At 38.5% G+C, this 20,506-nt stretch overlaps 1 protein-coding gene across 1 annotated transcript in view; it reads right to left on the bottom strand.

The window, feature by feature from the left end:
- Positions 1-20,506, bottom strand: part of RAB2A (RAB2A, member RAS oncogene family) — a 109,813-nt gene that overhangs the window by 52,549 nt on the left and 36,758 nt on the right. The window contains exon 2 of the mRNA XM_010360349.2: positions 11,325-11,396. Coding sequence (XP_010358651.1) covers positions 11,325-11,396 — 72 coding nt within the window. The remainder of the gene's footprint in view (positions 1-11,324; positions 11,397-20,506) is intronic.

Below are 20,506 nucleotides of genomic sequence, written 5' to 3'. Positions count from 1 at the left end.
AAAATTTATTTTTATTTTTCCTTCCACTGTCAGGGATGGGCTGGCTTTTAAGCACAATCCAAAACTATCTACATTGCTCATAATGTCAAATTTAACAAAAAACAACTACAGACTAGAAACAGACCGACCCATGAATGCTCCTGGTACCAAGGGTGAGTAGGTAAGGAAGGCAAGGCTAGCAAAAGCAAGCAGATGCTCCCACTCTGGAACTGGTATCTTGAGCAGAGGGCTAAAGATATGGAAATTGACTTCTGATCATTCCATCCGAGCAGATGAGAAGCTAACACAACTGCTTCTGCTGCAGGAGAGCTATTAACAGTTTCTGCTTCCTGACCTCCAAGATGCTTTGTTCCTGCCCAATTCCAAGACAAGGTTTCCAACTTACTGCAGGTTCCATATATAACCACAGATATTCTAGAATATTTCCTTTGCTTACCCTAGCTAGAATTGGGTTTTAGTATGTTCGTCTCTTTACTCAAATTAAGCAGATCACCTGGACCCAGTGGCTCAGTATGGCCTGCAATCCCACACTTTGAGAGGCTGAGACAGGAGGATTGCTAGAGCCCAGGAATTGGAGACTAGCCTGGGCAACATAGGGAGACCCAGTCTCCATGAAAAATTTAAAAATGAGCCAGGTATGGTGGCATGTGCCTGTGGTCCCAGCTACTTGGGAGGCTGAAGCGGGAAAGGATCACTTGAGCCTAGGAACTCGAGGTTGCAGTGAGCCATGATTGTGCCACTGCTTTCCAGCCTGGGCAACACAGTGAGACCCTGTCTCAAAAAACAAAAAACAAAAACAATTAATAAAGTAAGCAGGAAGAAGTCATGAAGCTTAAAATCTTTAAACAATGATTTTGCCTGCAAAAATACATCCAATTTTAAATAAACCTGTTAAGTGAACATCAAGAATGTTTCTAAACCAGGGATATGTCATAATATAATAGACATTTTAACTTCACTTATCAACCAGGTCAGGATGGATAAAGAAAACCAAAACAGCAACAACAACAACAACAACAACAACAAAACACAAGAAGCAAAGAGACCAATTAAAAGGCTATTGTATTATATTTAGGCATGAGGTTAAAAAATGGTGGTGGGAAAAAAATACACATCTCAAAAAGAAAAACTGACAAGTGTTGTTGATTACTGAAAAACTATGATTTCTGTTTTCCTATCAAATGAAGCAAAAACACACTTTAATTTCAGCTTCAGAAATATAGCTCTTTCCCATTTACCTTCCCATAACTGGGTTCAATGTAGGTTTTACCCTTTAATCCTATGTGACAAATGAAAACACTGAATCCTAGTCTCTTGGAAGCCTCAGAAACAAATACAGAAACCAAAAACTTGACTTCTTTTCTGGAATATTAACATTTTTAAATCCTTTTCCTTGGATGTATACATGCTTGAGAATTCCATTTAGAAAGGTTTCCTTCTCTTTTTTTATGTGATAAATTGTTATTCTCTATGCCTTTGAGGCCTTCTTCCCAGATCCATTTTCAATTAACAGCCAATTTGGCTGCTAGATAAATTTCTGTGGAGTCAAAGTCAAGACCTCATTTACCTGACATTGTCAGGGAGTAATGCTTATTTTCTCAGAAATGTTATTCACTTCCAAGCTTCCAGAATCAAATACTCTGAATAGGTACACTTTCTAACTGTCTCCAATCATTATCATCCTTGCATCATTTACTGAGCATTCATAATCAATATCTACTAGGTTGTGTGACCCTGGGCAAGTTATTAAGCCCCTTCTTTGTCTTAGTTTTCTCATCTGTAAAATGGTATTCACAATACCTACCTCATGAGTTTTTTTAAGATTAAAAGATGATTACATATAAAATAGAACAGTGTCTGGCACACAGTAAGTATTTAATATGTCAGGTATAATTATTATTATTCCATATTATGCACTAGAATGTCTAAACTACCATCCACATGACTAATGATGACAGCCCCTGTGAGAAAGGGCTATCTGTCAGAGACAGGTAGTCACTGGTACAGATATGTGCAGAGGCAGAATGTGGCTCCTCACCTAGGTAAGGCTGGGGCATGCCCATTCAGGCCTCCTTATAATGTCAATGCCAGAACTTCCAGGCTGCTGGGGTACTAGGTGGGGTGCTAAGCAGAGAGCACAGCTAGGTGTAGAGCAAACAGCTTTCCTTACCAGCACGGTAACATATGGACTCCTGTCCCCTATTCCTGTTCCTGGAACCTAGGCACTGCAGAAGTTCAAAATGGAGACTTGTGGGAAGGTGGCCTGATTTTTCCTGATTCTAGAAACAAACGAAAACTAGATACAAAAAGTAATGTCTTCAATTTTCTATGTAAAACAAAACAGCAAACACCACCCTTAATGGCAAAACCCTAGAATAATTCAAATTATACTGAGAAAAATATTACAATATTTTCAATTTGGAAATTATTCTAGAGAATTTGGTAAAAAATTAGAGTAACAAAATTAAGAGAAACAGATTTTGGCTTAGGAAAAAATTATAACTTACAGATAAGACTAAATAGTCTACCTAGAACATGCAAAATAATTTAACAACAGTGATGAAAAAAATTTACTTACAATAGCAACAAATCTATAAAATCTCAAAACAAACTTAGAAAAGCATAAGGCCTATATGAACAAAACCGTAAAATTTTACTGAACAGCATTTAAGAAAGTCTGAATAAATGAAAATATATATTATGTGTATAAACAGGTAATCAATGCTGTAAAAACATAAATTATCTCCAAATTAGCCCATAAATTGAACAAAATTATTTTCAAATTTAAAAGCCTCACTAAAAATCTTACAACTTGGCAAAGTTCCATCTGGAAGAACAAATGCACAAGAATCATCAAGAAAACTTAGAAAGGAAAGAAAGAACACCAACTGGTATGAAGTACACTACAAAGTTACAACAACTACCACAGTATGATATTGCCTCATGAAATAGAAAAAAAGATGTGGGAGGCCAAGGCAGGCGGATCACAAGGTCGGAAGATCAAGACCATCCTGGCCAACATGGTGAAACCCTGTCTCTACTAAAATTACAAAAATTAGTTGGGTGTGGTGGCATATGCCTGTAATTCCAGCTACTCAGGAGGCTGAGGCATGAGAATTACTTGAACCCAAGAGGTGGAGGTTGCAGTGAGCAGAGATCGCACCACTGCACTCCAGCCTGGCAACTAAATGAGACTCTGTCTCAAAAAAAAAAAAAAAAAAAAAAGGAAAGAAAGATGAATATATTTTGGCACCCTCAAACAGGCTTGCTTACACACAGGGATTTAACATATTACAAAGGTAATAGGACAAGAATGAATGGCTTAGTTAATGGTGTGAGGCCACAAGCTATATAGGGATTAAAGAAAATGATAGCAGCCATAAAAAAGAATGAAATCATGTCTTTTGCTGCAGCAGGGATGGAGGTGAAGGCCATTATCCTCAGTGAACTAACTCAAAAAATCAAATACTGCATGTTCTTGCTTATTAAGTAGGAGCTAAACAATGGGTACACACAGACACAAAGATGGAAATAATAAACACTGGGGACTCTAAAAAAGTGGAGTTTGGGAAGGGGGTGAGGGATGAAAAATTACCTATTGAGTACAATATTCACTATTTGGGTAATGGGTATGCTAGAAGTCCAGCGCCCACCAGTACACATAAAATTTTAAAAAAGAAAGTGATATATACATGACCACATATCAAATAGAATGCAAATTTAAAGTTACGGAAGAATATTTAAGACATTATATGTAATTTTTCCATAGAGCAAGGCTAGGAAGTCACAATAGATTTGAGTTAAAAAAACAAAACAAAACAAAAAAAACAACTAGCTATCCCTTAATAATTCAAAGTAGCAAAAAAAAAAAAAAAAAGACAAAGATATATGACAAGTAAAATCAAAGATAGTTCTTAAACATAGGAAAAATGCTCAGCCTCACTAAAAAAGAATGAAAAAGTAAAAAAAAAACAACTTTTTTGTCTCTAATTTACAAATATCAAAAACTGAATGAGCTGCAGTAGAAGGAAGGATGAGAAGGAATGGGCACTTTGATACAACAGCAGGGAGAGTGCAAATTAGAACAGCTTTATGTGTGTGTTTAGGAATACTTTAAAAGCTTCAGAAGGCACTAACACACACCACTCAGTGGTTGCTGGAGGGCCAAAGTTACATAGGGAATTTAACTCTCCCCAGATTGTTACAACATTTTCACAATGATCACACTCTGAGAGGAAAATACTTTCACGTTTTAAAAATCAGCTACAGAGGGCCAGGCACAGCGGCTCATGCCTGTAATCCCAGCACTTCGGGAGGCCGAGGCAGGCGGATCATGAGGTCAGAAGATCAAGACCATCCTGGCTAACACGGTGAAAACCCACCTCTACTAAAAAAAAACTACAAAAAATTATCCAGGCATGGCGGTACGTGCCTGTAGCCCCAGCTACTTGAGTGGCTGAGGCAGGAGAATCGCTTGAACCTGGGAGGCAGAGGTTGCGGTGAGCCAGGATGGTGCCACTGCACTCCAGCCTGGGCGACAAAGCGAGACTCAGTCTCAAAAAAAAAAAAAAATTTTCAGCTACAGAGACTTTATGAGAGCTTAATGAGAAGTTCGAGAGGTCTTTTAAACTATTATTCTAACTTCTTAGCAATGTTGTTCTAGGCAACTCAAGTTACTAGAAAACTGAACCCCAAATAAATGAGGTGTATTTTAAAACTGATTTCCTGTGGTGAGCCTGATGGAAGATATCATGCTTCAATTCTATTACTTTGTCCTAAAAGTATACTTTCATTTCCACCAATCATTCCTTTCTTTTTTTTTTTTTTCTGTGAGGCAGGGTCTTGCTCTGTTGCCCAGGCTGGAGTGCAGTGGTGCTATCATGGCTCATTGCAGCTATCATGGTTCATTGCAGCCTTAAACTCTTGAGTTCAAGCAATCCTCCCACCTCAGTCTACCAAGTAGCTGGGGCTACAGGCATGTGCCACCACGCCTGACTAGTTTTTAAACTTTTTGTAGAGATTGGATCTCACTCTGTTGCCCTGGCTGGTCTCAGACATCTGGCATCAAGTGATCCTCTTGCCTCTGCCTCCCAAAGTGTTGGGATTATAGGTGTGAGCCCAGCAATCATTTCTTTTTTTTTTTTTTGAGACGGAGTCTCGCTCTGTCGCCCAGGCTGGAGTGCAGTGGCCAGATCTCAGCTCACTGCAAGCTCCGCCTCCTGGGTTTACGCCATTCTCCTGCCTCAGCCTCCCGAGTAGCTAGGACTACAGGCGCCCGCCACCTCGCCCGGCTAGCTTTTTGTATTTTTTTAGTAGAGACGGGGTTTCACTGTGTTAGCCAGGATGGTCTCGATCTCCTGACCTCGTGATCCGCCCGTCTCGGCCTCCCAAAGTGCTGGGATTACAGGCTTGAGCCACCGCGCCCGGCCCAGCAATCATTTCTTATAGGCTGACTGGTTTAAGGAAGTGGGGGAGATAGGTAAGAAGGTGAAATCAACATATAAATGGCCTAGCCACTAGACTAACATTTGTCAAACTGTCCATTTGTAGGTAGTGAAATAAATGTAGTGGAAATTAGCGGGCTATGCATTATTTGTAAGCAACATAACTGAACAGTATAACATAAAGGAATGCAAGCATTAAGCCCTGCAATGGCAAGTACAACTTTATGAAGTTTTCCTCCACTAAGTAGGCAGAATATTTAGCAAATATTTTTAGAGTCCCTAATATGTACCAGGTGCAGATACAGCAATAAACAAAACAGAGAACCATCTGCTGTCATGGACCTTACTTTTTATTGGTGGGGTAAAATCTATTTACTTATATTTACTTGTATAAAACGTTAAGGAGAACAATAAATCTAGGTGGGAGGATGGGTATGAATGTGTGTATATGGGTGTGCAGATTAAAAGCTGGAAAAGAGAGCCATGAAAAATAACCATCAAAAAGGGAAAAATTAATGATGCCTGAAAGCAAAAAGAACTACTAAAGCAGTGTCCTTCAGTAGGCCCTGGCTAAGAACTTAAGTTTACCCACAGCACCAAGGGAAAGGCTTAGTTTATAGGCACAATGCAGGTAGGTGGGTCAATGCAGTGGTGGAAACCTGTGAAAATCCTCTTCTACTTGCCTCTATTTTCTAAGTGAAACCGAAACCAGGTTATCAGCTGTGAGTAAAGATAGCAAAGATATCTTGCTTAAATAGCAAGAAAGTCTTGATATCGGTCTACAGGAAACTAAAGGGTGCATATAATGGAAATAAAAGTACAATTATCAGGTAGTACTAAGGGTTTACTTGACGTGAGTGTCCAAGAAATTAAAATGAGACTAGTTAGCATGGCTCTGTACTTTTCTCCAGACGTGTCTAGCTGTACATATTGGGAATAGATGACTGAATTTAACCTATGGTTTAGCCACAAGACTATGATACAGCATGAGAGGGACAAGAAAACTGTGGGTATATGCAGGAATGATTAAGGAGGAAAGTAGGAACACAAGAGAGATGAGAGTGAAAAGATGGTAGAATCAATGGCATAATTCTGTTGAGGTGAAAAAATTGTTAGCATTAGGGACTAAAGAAAGTGAGCAGGAAGGACAGGATAGAAAGTCAAATAGTCAATGCATGAAACTAAATTCTGAAGTGGTTCCAGATATTGGTAATGATGAGTCCTGAGAGTAACTATGGGAGGGAGTAGCTGAAGCAGGGTGGAACCAAGATCACCGGGGGCAGGGGGAGAGAAATAAAGCCACTGAGAGGCCAGGATGTGTGCACCAGGCAAAGAACATAAAATGTATTTCCAGCTGGGTAATCAATATTTAAAAGCCATTTCTCCAATGTTTTTTAACCTTCAGTGCCCATATGAATCACTCGGAGATCCTGTTAAAATGCAAATTATGATTCAGTAGGTTCTTTAACAAGCTCCCACACGATACTGATGCTGCTGCTGGTCCAGCGCAACAGCACACGAACCATCTTTTGAGGAGCAAGGCTCTAGTCTGAACCTTCTGAATTGTGTCCATGAAGCTATTTATAAACTGTTTCTATGATTCATTTCTTAACAATTCTCATTGAGAGAGACAGTCAAAGGTTAAAGAATATTTGTACACAGTCTTTTAAAAACTTTCATGGTCTTTTATTTTCTCTTTTCTATCATTTAATACCTTCTTAGTCACAAAACAACCTTAAATTTTTCCACCCTCATTTATTCATCCAGCAAAGGCAAGTATGCAGCATAGTAAAGATACTGTCTTACTACTTATTTTACCAAAAATTCTAATGTTCTTTTTAAAAATATGTGACAATAATGTGCTAAGTTTTTTTTACGTCTGAAAAATAAATTGCTGTGATGAGTGTCAAAAATGTTAAGCAGGTCTTGGGCCAATGAAGGCAAAAACATGCCTTAACAATATTTAGCTTGACTGAATGAATGGTGGTACTGAATACCCTTTTAACGTATGTATGCAACTCTACATAAGTTGTAGAGGCAAGAAGCACCCCTTTACTCTTCCTCTTCCAGAGTTGGCTTTTACTTTAAAAAATGACTTTCAGTGAAAACAATGTAATTATCATTATCATTATTAACAATGAACATTAAGCATCTATCAGCATTCTGAGAACAGTTTTAGGATCCTAAATGTTCTGTTTGCTTCAGATAATTTTTAAGTATCATTACCTCAATTATCCTGAAACATCTTAAATACTGAGACTCTGCAGAGTGAATGTATATATTTATGTTCACTTTATAGGATCTAAAATAAAATTTCAACTTAAAAAAATAGTTCATGATAGCTACCATCTTCGTTCTGTAATAACAGACTGTTGCTAAAGCCATGGCTGGACTATGACCCCAACAAAAAACAATCCATTTTATGAATGTGTACTGGGTATAATTTCCCTTAACACATAGCAGGTAAAAAGACGGGACTTCCTACATACATCCTCCATAAAATTTACTTTGCCTTTTTAGGAGGACTGATCCTGATTATGAACAATGAATTTCTAATGCATGAGCTACTAGGAATCCATATTGGTGCTGAGCATTATACTGAAATTCTGTGCCTATACAGTAGTTGTTCCTTTCCTGTTAACAATGTTTCTCCATAAGTGTGGGTATACAAATCTTATTTCCTTTAAATGGGAGCTATAGTTTGGGATATGGACAGTTGTTCAGAAAAGAACTGTAATAAGCAAATATGTCAAGCAATGGCATCCTCTGAGAAGAGAAAGATTGAAGGCATGAAAAAGTACTAAGTGTTCAGGCAGGAGCAAGCAGCAAAGACTTGATGGCACATAGTGTCTACACATGTTAGAGAAAAGTAGGAGAGAAAGCAAGAGAGGCAGACTGAGAAGAATCATGAGCTCAAGAGTCAATGGTTTATAAACAGAGTAGAGAATTGATCATTACAGGGGACAAAAGATAAGGACATGATGACTAGCTAGAATAGCTGGTGTGAGGGAATTCTGGTGGTGGCTATGTATGACTACTCACCCAGATTGCTCCTACGACTACCAATTTGAAAACCATGTTGTACAAAAGTGATTCTGGGCCCATGAAGAGAGTGGACAGAACAAGAGATAAGTGGGCCTGAACCAAATTGAGCCAATGAACTCTCTTGCCTAGGAAACTTAGAACTGAGTTAAAGAGAATCTCTGCTCTCCTAAATGGTATATGAACTTTGGAGCTATTGACAATGGCCATTTCCCATCATGGAGATAGGGAAATCAAAAGCAATGGTCAAAAGGGAGAGAGAAAAATGAAACAGGCATGAGAAGAGAATGGGAGACAATGAGGGAAGGACGGGAGACTGAGAAACAGAATTTCCCGTGTTCCCTCCTTAAGAGCTCTGAGCTCTGGTTCCAGGCTGACCCACCTGGCTCTCTGCTCTCATGTTGAGACATACTTGAATATTAAAATAATAAATTGTCCTTTTGTTTAAACCCATCTAGGTAAATTTTTGTCATTTACAACCAACTGTAAAAGTTAGAAAAAAAATGGTATGCCAGTCAGTGCAACCAGAAAAACAGAAACTACACTTAAGTACATAGGGCATAGGGAATTTAATATAGGGACTTGGTTAGAGTAAAGAAAGAGCCCCCAAAAACCCAAAGAAGAGATGGGGAATAAACCCAGAGATTACAAACAGCAGGAAGCTGCTACCACCCCTAGGCTGGAAAGACAAGAGGGAAAAAGGTTATCAGAGCTCAGGAACCAGACCACTTGGGCCTGCCAGGCAGGGGCTGGAGCCAGAGGAATGGAGAACACACAGTCAACCCAAGGAGAAAATGATCCTTGGTTTTTCTTCTCTTTCAGCCTCCTATTTCCCGGTGCCTGCCATTAGCAAACCTAGTGTGAAGCCAGCTGGTAGTTTATACGAGTTACAGTTTCCCAAACAACTCTTGGGTCTACTCCTTTATCTCTCCCCAGAAGTACAGCCTATGGCAGAGGTGTCCAATCTTTTGGCTTCTCTGGGCAACACTGGAAGAAGAATAACTGTCTTGGGCCACACATAAAATATACTAACACTGACAGGTGATGAGCCAAAAAAAAAAAAGCAAAAAAATCTTATAGTGTTTTAAGAAAATATATGAATCTGTATTGGGCCTCATTCAAAACTGTCCTGGGCTACATGCAGGTTGTGGGTTGGACAAGCTTGGCCTACGTTAACTTCTGACAATCAGGTCCATATTCTCCACTCGGTGTGCCATACTAACTTAGAAATGTATACATAAGATTCAAAGAAAAGGAAGAACGCTGTTGTTTAGTATCCTATACTAAAAACAACTGTTTCGCTAGTTATCTTAGAACTGAGTCATGCCTAAAGTTGGCTAGTTTCAAATCTATTAAGCAAAGAGCAAATTTGCCTCTATAGGAGGTGGGGAAGAGAGCTCATTAAACAGGCCAGAGCAGTGGCTCACACCAGTAATCCCAGCACTTTGGGAAGCCGAGGCTGGCAGACTGCCTGAGCCCAGGAACCAGCTTGGGCAACAAGGCAAAACTCTGACTCTACCAAAAATACAAAAAATGAGCCAGGCATGGTAGCGCATGCCTGTAGTCCTAGCTACCTGGGAGGCTGAGGTGGGAACATCACTGGAGCCAGGGATTTGGGGGCTGCAGTGAGCTGTGATTGCACCACTGCACTCCAGCCTAGTCTACAAAATGAGACCCTGTCTCAAAAAATAAAACAAAATGTTACAGTTATCAGGACCAGCATGAGTTACCTGTTTCACCTATCATTATAAAATAGAATATGGATAGTCTTAATGACAGTAGTTGCTAACAAAAGATTTCAATATATCCACAAAGTAGTATATCTGTAGCTTACTTAAAAACTATTAGTTAATAACGTTATTCATGAGCTCTATCTTTGATTTGGTATTTTAAAAACACACCGAACATAAGGATCAACATGCTATAAATGGTAAATTAATAATGTCTACAGAAAATGAGCAGTCAGTAGCTAAAAAGATTCATTAAGCAGTTCATTGTGAAGAATGACTAGATTTCCAATTATCTGTTTCTTCATATTTGACTAATTTATAGTTAATGGGCTACAGCCACAGAAGAATAATCCAGCTAGATTCTTCAGCTTTCAGAATATAAATATAATTTTTAAACAAATAAAAACCCTAAATAGTAAGATTACCTAAAGTTTTTAGCTTTTCACTCATCTTAATTTTTTTCCTTTGCATATTAATAAAATGGAAAATCATTATTTTAAATAATAACAGCTAATATTTGTTGACTATTTCTTACCAGTAACTATTTCATTTACTCTTTACAACTGAGGAAGATATAAAATGCCCAGTGGTACTTTTTCTCAGTTAATAATTATAGGAAAGTCTAAAGCACTTTCACATTGCCGGGCACTTTAATGCTTTACATTTACTAACTCACTGCTCACAGTAACTTCATGTAATTGGTACTACTACTATTCTCATTGAACAGAAAGAGAAACTGAGACATGAAACAGAGAAGTGGCTTGCATAGCAAGTTAGCAGCAGAGACTTGATTCAACTTCCAGCAAGCTGAGTCAAAGTTTCTGCTCTTACATTGCTTGGATACTGTCTCTTAATTGTTTCATCCTTAATTACAATTGAAATCTTAAAAACTACTGTCTTTCAGCATGCTAACCACTTCTACAAAGCTGGGTAATATTTATTTTTACTACACATACTTTTAAAAAGTGATAGAGACAAAACTGCATAACAACAAATCCAGTTTCACGGATTTTAGCATCATCACTAGTAGATTGGATGGACCTTCTAGCATTTTCCATTTAAACTACCCAAAACTTTTAATGCTTCTCATCCCTTTTATAAAACTTACCAATAGTAAGGTCATGCACTGGCTGAAACCTCTTGTCTGTAAACTGTAGCAATAAGCATGATTTACCAACACCTGAAAGTTAAACAAAAAATAAATGAGACAAAATTCACAGAAATTAAGACACTTTACAAAAAGAACACGGAAAAGAGGCAGCCAGTGATTCTGGTGCACTGTGAATAATCTACCATGATTTCCTCAGTACTGTAATTTCTTGCAAAATAAGAAGACTAATGATTTAGGTGGAAGCTGTAAACCAATCTAAAGTACACTTGCTTTCTTACAGTCTAAAGTTCATTTCTTACAATCTAAAGTACATTTCTTTCTTACACATTCAATATTTCAATGTGAAAGACAAATGTGGCAGCTAAACTCATAGATGACAACTAACCAGGTCCTCCTGATAGCCTCTACTACGGTAGTGTTTTTGCGCACTTTTGTTTTTTGTGTAACAGTGAAAATATTTAAAGCATAGTAATAGTTCATTTTATCATACTCCCCTATGAACAAACAAATAAATAAGCTAGCAATAAGTGTCTGAGATCTACTTTTCTGGGAAAAGCTCCTTGCTCTGTTTTCTCGCTAATTCATTTCACGAGCAAATGGAATCTGAATTGCATTCCTTCACTCTATTAAAATTGACCCCATTAAGGTCATGAATATAACTTCCACATTTCTAAATTCAAAGAAAAATTTTCTATATTCATCCTACTTGTCCTCTAAGGAAAATTGGATACTGAATACCATACCCCCCTCTTACTCATTTTCAAGTCCTCTAAGAAACACTTCCTCATCCTCACACTAGACAAAGGCTGCTTAATTGATAGCATCCTGCACTTCTACAAAATACTAAAAGCAGTCACCATTCATTCATTCATTCATTCACTCACTCACTTACTCAAAGTCTTTATTGAATGCTAAGTATCACTACACTAGGACTTCAAAATACAGTAATGTGGAAAACCAATATGGTTCCTGTGTATGGAGTTACAGTCTAGTTACAGGTAGAGAAATTAAACAAAATGAATACCGAAACAATATACTGTATATGAATAATTTGAAATAATTATAATGACTGATCTGAAAGAGAATAAAGTGTTATGAGAAAGGGTAACAAACTTAGTGCTGTGGCTCAAGCCTGTAATCCCAGCATTTTGGGAGGCCAAGGTAGGCCTTAAGCCCAGGAGTTCAAGACCAGCCTGGGCAACAGAGGGAGACAGTCTTTCAAAACAAAAAAAGACCAAAAAAAAAAAAAAAAAAAAGATGGGTGTGGTGGTGTGCATGTGTAGTTTCAGTTACTCGAGAGGCTGAGGTGGCAGGATAGTCTGAGACCAGGAGTTGAAGGCTGCTATGATCACCCCACTGCCCTCCAGGGTAGGTAACAGAGTGAGACTCTGTCTCAAAAAACAAACAAATGATATTTAATTTAGACAAAAGGAATGAAGAAAATCTTTTTTTTTTTTTTTTTTTTTTTTGAGACGGAGTTTTGCTCTTTCACTCAGGCTGGAGTGCAGTGGCATGATCTCAGCTCACTGCAACCTCTGCCTCCCAAGTTCAAGCAATTCTTCTGCCTCAGCCTCCCAAGTAGCTGGCATTACAGGCGCACAGCACCAAGCCTGATTAACTTTTGTTATCTTTAGTAGAGACAGGGTTTCGCTATGTTGGTCAGGCTGGTCTCAAACTCCTGATCTCAGGTGATCCATCCCCCTTGGGGTCCCAAAGTGCTGGGATTACAGGTGTGAGCCACCATGCCTGGCTGGGATAGAGAAAATCTTTCTGAAGAAATGACAGTGAAAAGAAACTGGAATTTCAAAACATGTGATCTTTAGTTTTCTTCTTCGTTGTATTACAAAAGGCCCAAAGTCAAATTCATTTTATCCAATTTTTAACTCTTTTGAACAGACTTTCAGGTGTAGGACAGAAGACAAAAGAACAGTGTTTTTAAGTTAAAAGAGTTAGTTATCAAGTATACAAAAAGAATTTACTCTATGTCCTGAACCTAGCATGAAAGAAAAATCATCTTTTAAAAGGTGTGAAAGTTCAAAATAGGTTAGTATTTATTTAATATCCCCAATTTTTTCATGTGGTATAGAAAAAATATATGTAGTTAGAAATCACAAGTTTTCTTGAGGGACTTCAAGAATCATCTAAGAGTTTGGTAATCATTTAAGTGACAGAAGAACCAGAAAACCCTTTCCCACTTCACAAGAGAATATGTATCACTCTAGTAATACTAATCTTATTCTAAGTGTTGGTTAAATACAGAAAATGCTTATTTCTTTGGTTCCTCATTTTCAGGATTCCATATTCCAGTTCAGGCTGGCCACAAACTCTTGACCTCAAGAGATCCTACCACCTTAGACTCTCAAGGAGCTGGGACTATAGGTATGTGTCACTACACCTAAGTTTCTGTGTTCTTAAAAATCTTTTTTTAAATTTTAATTGACACATAATTGTACTTATTTATGAGACAGTGATATTTCCATACAAGTATACAATGTGTAATGATCAATCAGGGTAATCAGCATATCTGTTCACCTCAAACATTCATCATTTTTTTATGTATGTTGGTAACATTCAAAAATCCTCTCATAGCTATTTGAAAATATACAAGAAGTTATTAATCATAGTCACTCTATAGTACTATAGAACAGGAGAACTTATTCCTGCTGTAATTTGGTACCTGTTAACCTAACCACTCCCTATCCTCACCTTTCCCCTACCCTTCCCAGCCTCTAATACCCACAATTCTACTTTCTGACTTTATGAGCTCAACTTTTTAAGCTATTACTTATTGTGGATATGAGAACATCCAGTATTTACTTTTCTGTACCTGACTTATTTCACTTTACATAATGTCCTCCAGTCTCATCCATGTTGCCACAAATGACAGGATTTCATCCTTTTTTATGGCTGAATAGTATTCCATCGCGTATATTTACCACATTTTCATTATCCACTCATCTACTGGTGGACACTTAGGTTGATTCTACATCTTGGCTATTGTGAATAGTGCTGCAACAAACATGGGAGTGCAGATATTAACACTACTTTGATATAATGATTTATATTCCTTTGGATAAATACCCAGTAGTGGGACTGCTGGATCATATGGTAGTTTTATTTTTAGTTCTTGGAGGAATCTTGATATTGTTTCTCTTAGCGACTATAATTTAAATTCCCACCAGCAGTGTATAAGAATTCTCTTTTCTCTGAATCCTCACCAGCATGTTATTTTTTATCTTTTTGATAATAGCCAGTCTAACTAAGATGAGATGTTATCTCACTGCGGTTTTGGTTTGCATTTCCCGGATGATTAGTGATGTTGAGCATTTTTTCATATACTTGATGGCCATTTGTGTGCCTTCTTTTGAGAAATGTCCATTCAGATCCTTCCCTCATTTTAAAATCATTTTTGTTTTTACTGTTGAGTTCCTTGTATATTCTAGATACGAACCCCTTGTAAGACAGTTTGCAAATATTTTATCCCATTCTAAAAGCTGTGTTTTCATTCTATTGATTGTTTCCTTTGCTGTGAAGGATTTTAGTTTGATTAATCCCATTTGTCTATTTTTGCTTTCGTTGCCTTTTTGTTTGCTTCTTGTGCTTTTGAAGTCTTATCCATAATATCTTTGCCTAGATCAACGTCCCGAAGCATTTTCCCAGCATTTTCTTCTAGTAGTTTTATAGTTTTGGGTCTAGTTTTGAAAGACCAAAGTATTTCACCCACTTTGAGCTAATTTTTGTATATGGTGAGAGACAGGGGTCTAATTTATTCCTGCACATGGCTATCTAGTTTTCCCAGCACAATTTATTGAAGATAAATACATTCGTGCCCATAAACTATATCTATATAATGTATCAGTCTACAACCTCCTTGAAAATAATCTCTTCTGGCTTTGTCAGGTTACAACTACCTCCTTGATGTCTTAATTCTGTGACAACCAACTCCTCTTCTTCCATGTAACCCTGAAAATACTGGAGGTCTTCCTTAACACTCTGCACTCTACCTTTCGTTACTTGTCACTTGAGAGCACGAATCCAGTCCTGTGGCCTCAACCTATGTTCTTCTTTTTGTTTTTTTTATTTTGAGATGGAGTCTCGCTCTGTCGCCTAGGCTGGAGTGCAGTGGCGCGATCTCGGCTCACTGCAACCTCCGCCTTCCGGGTTCAAGCAATTCTCCTGCCTCAGCCTCCTGAGTAGCTGGGACTACTGGCGCACACCGCCATGCCTAGCTAATTTTTTGTATTTTAGTAGAAATGGGGTTTCACCATGTTGCCAGGCTGGTCCTCAACTTATTTCTATAAATTAGTCAGTGATTATCAAAATCCACCACCTTAACTTCACTCCAATTATTTCCAACTGCCTACTAAACATTTACACTTCAACACCTTCAGCTCCAAAACTCAGACTTCTGGAACCGATTTCATTCTTTTTCATTCTCTTATTCATCATCCTCCCAATCAACCTGTGATTCACCCTACCCATGACAGAAGAGACCAAAACACAGCTTCTCCTTCAGTATTTCCTAATCTCTGGAATTGTTTCCCAATGGATCATACTTAAAAGAAACTTGGAATCATCCTTAATTACTCCTCTTCTTTCATCATTCAGCTCTAGTGGTTCATCAATCTCATCAATTCTCTCCGACAGTCTTCATAAATTCCATGCTCTAGCCTCCTCTGAATCATCAGTGCTCTAGTTCTGGTTCTCACTAAGAGCCAGACCTTTCGTCCTTCAGCCTTTCTAATCTATTTTGTAAATCACTGTGAAAATGTCTGCTAAAATGCAGATATAGTTAACTCACTCTCATGTTACACTGACTAAAATATAAAAATTCAAGATCTTCAAAATAGTACACAAGGTCCTTTTTGAGCTGAAAATTATTACTCTAAGAGATTAATACTATGACAACACAGTCCAAAGACTCTACAGTTAGCAACAACAAACCATCTCTTGTCCCCTGAAATGATATCACATCTTTTTGCTGGTACCTTTTACAAAGGAACTTTTCACCTCCTGGCAAATTTAAATTCATGCTTTAAGACTTAACTCAAAGCTTCATATACCCTCTTTGGTAGAACACTCCTGTTCCAAAGATTCTACCAATCCCCAAGCAGAACTAATGGTTTAGCCCCGACAATCATATACGCCAATGAATCAATCAATTTCAGCCTTGGGTTCCCATAATACTTTATACACGCCTCAAAACCCTGATTAGAATCCCAGCTCTGTCACTTATTAGCTGTAACACAGGGTACTTGACCTTTCTGAGCCTCAGAATTCTTGTCTATAAAATGGAGGAAATCTCTACCCTCAATGAACTGTTGTAAGAAGCAAATGAAATATACAGATATAAAAGGGACCCTGTACAGTACTGGTAACCTGAGTGTGTCCTGTTTATAACAATTATTTGAGCTATACACTTAGGATACATGCATTTTTCTATGTGCCTAATATACTTCAATAAAAATGAAAACAGCAAAATGACGATCTTTTTGATGCATCAATTTGGCTAGGCCCTACCCTAGTTATGCAGTCAAACACTAATCTAGGTGTTGCTGTGAAGGCATCATACATATAATACAAATCCATAATCAGCTGACTTTAAGTGCGACGGGGGCTTCCCAGAGAGAAGAAATAATTCCACCTGTGGATAGCAACTTTAGCCATACCTGTGGGTTACAGCCTGTCCTGAGGATTTCAGACTTACTTGTCTAGCCCCCACAATCACATAAACCAAATAAACCAATCAATTTCAATTTCAACTCCCATCTCTATCTATCTAATCACATGCACACATATATCCTACTGGTTCTGCTTCTCCAGTTGGACATTGACTTTTTTTCACTTTTTCTTTTTTCAACCCCTATCTTTATTATCTCAGATACTGAATCTTACAAACAACTATCACCATCCAAAAAGCACAGTGTGTAGAACGGAAAGCCCTCAAATAAAGCTATTATTTTCATTAATTGTATCACGCTTTATAGGCTCTCCCATAACAGAACGTGACCCCCAAGTCACATAGTATGTGAGCTCTATTAGGACAGAAATCACTTGCAAGAGTGTGTCCCTAGCACACAGCAGGTACAAAGCAAGCCTCTATCTGTCCTCATATCTTTTTTACTAGAAAACTTGTCTAAGTTGTTGACTGATAACAGAGAGAAAATTTGCACATACAGCTAATTCTGAATTTTCCTTACTACCTCTAGAAGATGGGAGGGGTTTAGCCAACTGTGTAACTTTCCATATATCATTTCATCTTTTTGGACATAATTTTACTATATGTACAGAGAATCACAGAATTGAGCCAGACAATCATCAAGTTTCTTTCTAACTCTACTAATTGGCCCTGATGATTTATTACTTAGAGCTTTAACATTTTAATAACGTTTTCTTCTCATGGATAAAGTTAACCTCTGAGTATCTGTTTAAATAGAAATGGAAAACAATGAATCCATCATGTCACAAAGTATACTAATGAAGAGAACATAGAGAACTTTTTTCCCTACAACTTATAAGAGTGATAGGTCACGGAGCATGGTGGCTCACACCTGTAATCCCAGCACTTTGGGAGGCTGAGGCAGAAGGATCACTTGAGACCAGGAGTTCTAGTTCAGCCTGGGTAACATAGCAAGACCCCATAGGTATTTAAAAATTAGGCCAGGCGTGGTGGCCCATTCCTGTAATCCCAGCACTTTGGGAGGCTGAGGTGGGTAGATCATGAGGTCAGGAGTTCAAGACCAGACTGGCCAACATGGTGAAACCCCGTCTCTACTAAAAATACAAAAATCAGCCGGGTGTGGTGGCAGGCACCTGTAATCCCAGCAACTAGGGAGGCTGAGGCAGGAGAATCGCTTGAACCTGGTAGGCAGAGGTTGCAGCGAGCTGAAACTGTGCCACTGCACACCAGCCTGGGCAACAAGAGCGAAACTCCGTCTTTAAAACAAAACAAAATGAAAACAAAATCCCAGCTACTCAAGAGGCTGAGGCATTAGAATCGCTTAAACCTGGGAAGTGGAAGCTGCAGTGAGCCGAGATTGTGCCACTGCACTCCAGCCCGGGCGACACAGCAAGATTCTGTCTCAAAAAAATAAAAATAAAAATAAAATAGAAAGGCATGGTAGCGCATCTTGTGGTCCTAGCTACTCAGGAGGCTAAGGAGGGACGACTGCTTGAGCCTAGGAGTTTGAGGTTGCAGTGAGCTATGACTGAGCCATTGCATTCCAGCCTGAGTGACAAGCAACACCCTGCCTCTAAAATAGAATAAAAATAGTAAAAATAAAAGATGTACAGCTTCTACTGAATGTCACTTTTGCACCACTGCAAAGTTGAAAAATTGCTAAGTCAAACCATCATAAGACAGAGACCATCTGTAGTTATCTTTTTAGTGCCTCAGTTTCCTAATCTGTAAGAAGTAGGTTAGTAACACCTATCTAATAAGATAATTGAGAACATTAAATAAGTTAATCCATTCTAAGTCTTAAAACAGTGTCTGGCACATAGTAAAGTTTCAAAAAAGAATTAAACAAATGTTTGTTGCTACCATCAATAGTAAACCACTATTACTATGTCTGTTTACACTTTAGGCTCCCTAAAAGCATGAACCATGATCTATTCATCTTCAGCATTAGCCACATGTATCTCCAGTGCAAAGACAAAGGCTCACAAACTTGCGGAATGGGGTGAAAGACTATAAACTTGTTTCTTTCCCAACATGTGTGCACAAATGTGTATGCGTATACAGGAGAGGGAGAGAAATAGAATCAGTTGCAGGGTGTTAAATGCTATGGTAAAAAGAAAAAGCAGAGCAGGGCAAGGATATAGGACCCGAAATGCTGGGGTAGGGGGAAGGAGGACGGTATGTTACTAAACCAGGTAGTCTCTCATGGAGAAGGTGAGATTTAAATGAACGTTTAAAGGAGATGAGGAAATAGGCCAGTGGATCACTGAGAGAAGAGTATTATTCCACACCAAGGAAACAGTTTAGAAGAAAAGTTCTAAGGTGGCACATTTTAGAGACACTGCAATAAGGCCAACACGGTTAAAGCACAGGAGGCAGGGAGAGTCATGCCCCTAAGAACTAGGATATAGGAATGACAGGGACCTAATCATACAGAACCTAAAGAACTCTGTAAGTTTATTGAGATAAAATAGGGGATTCACTGGAGAGTTTTCAGCAGAGGAGTAAAATAATTTTACTTAAATTCTAAAAGGCCTACTGGCTGCTACAATGGGAACAAACTTATAAGTAGAAGCAGACGAAGGCAGAAGCAAAGAAGGCAGGTGTGGTGGCTCACGCCTTCCCTAGCACTTTAGGAGGCCAAGGCAGGTGGACTGCTTGAGCCCAGGAGTTCAAGACCAGCCTGGACTACATGGTGAGACCCTGTCTCTACAAAAAAATACAAAAAACTTAGCCAGGCATGGTGGTGCACACCTTAGTCCCAGTTACTTGGGAGGCTGAGGTGGGAGGATCACTTGAACCTGGGAGATGGAGGATGCAGTGAGCTGAGATCGTGCCACTGCACTTCCAGCCTGGATGATGGAGTGAGACCTTGACTAAAAAAAAAAAAAAAAACAAAAAAAAAAACCCGTGAACCAGTAAGGAGCTTTCTCAATAAGACAAGAAATGGTGACTTGGACCAGGGTGGTTGCACTGGAGGTAGCTCAAAGTGACTGATTTCGTGAGGCAGAGCCAAGAGAATGTGTTGACAGTATGAATTATTTGAGAAAGAGAAGTGAGTTAACAATGATTCCAATGTTTTTGCCTGATCAAACAGTGAGTTCAGTGAGATGGGAGATGTAGGTAGAGCAGATTGAGAGTGGACAGGTCATCAGTTCCAGTTTGGTTATTTTGAGTTGAGATGTCTATTAGTCTTCCAAGAGACAAAGCTGAGTAGACAACTCAATATGTGAGTACAGATTTCAAGAAAGACGTTCAGGATGAAAATAAGCCACATGTAAAGAGGAATCAGCAAAAAAAAAAAAAAAATAATAATAATAATAAAAAAGACTGACACATAGCCCAAGTTTGTTATTTAATTACAGAATTAAACAGAATGAGAATAAACAAAAATGGATTTTGAGTGAAGGCTGGCAAATTCCAAAAACTTTTTTTTTTTTTTTTAAAGGAGGACAAATAGAAAGCCTGGATTTAAATCTTTACCACCACCACCACCACC

The sequence above is a fragment of the Rhinopithecus roxellana genome, chromosome 9, assembly GCF_007565055.1.
Source record: "Rhinopithecus roxellana isolate Shanxi Qingling chromosome 9, ASM756505v1, whole genome shotgun sequence".
Lineage (NCBI taxonomy): Eukaryota > Metazoa > Chordata > Mammalia > Primates > Cercopithecidae > Rhinopithecus > Rhinopithecus roxellana.
This window is presented reverse-complemented; position numbering and strand designations above follow the sequence as displayed.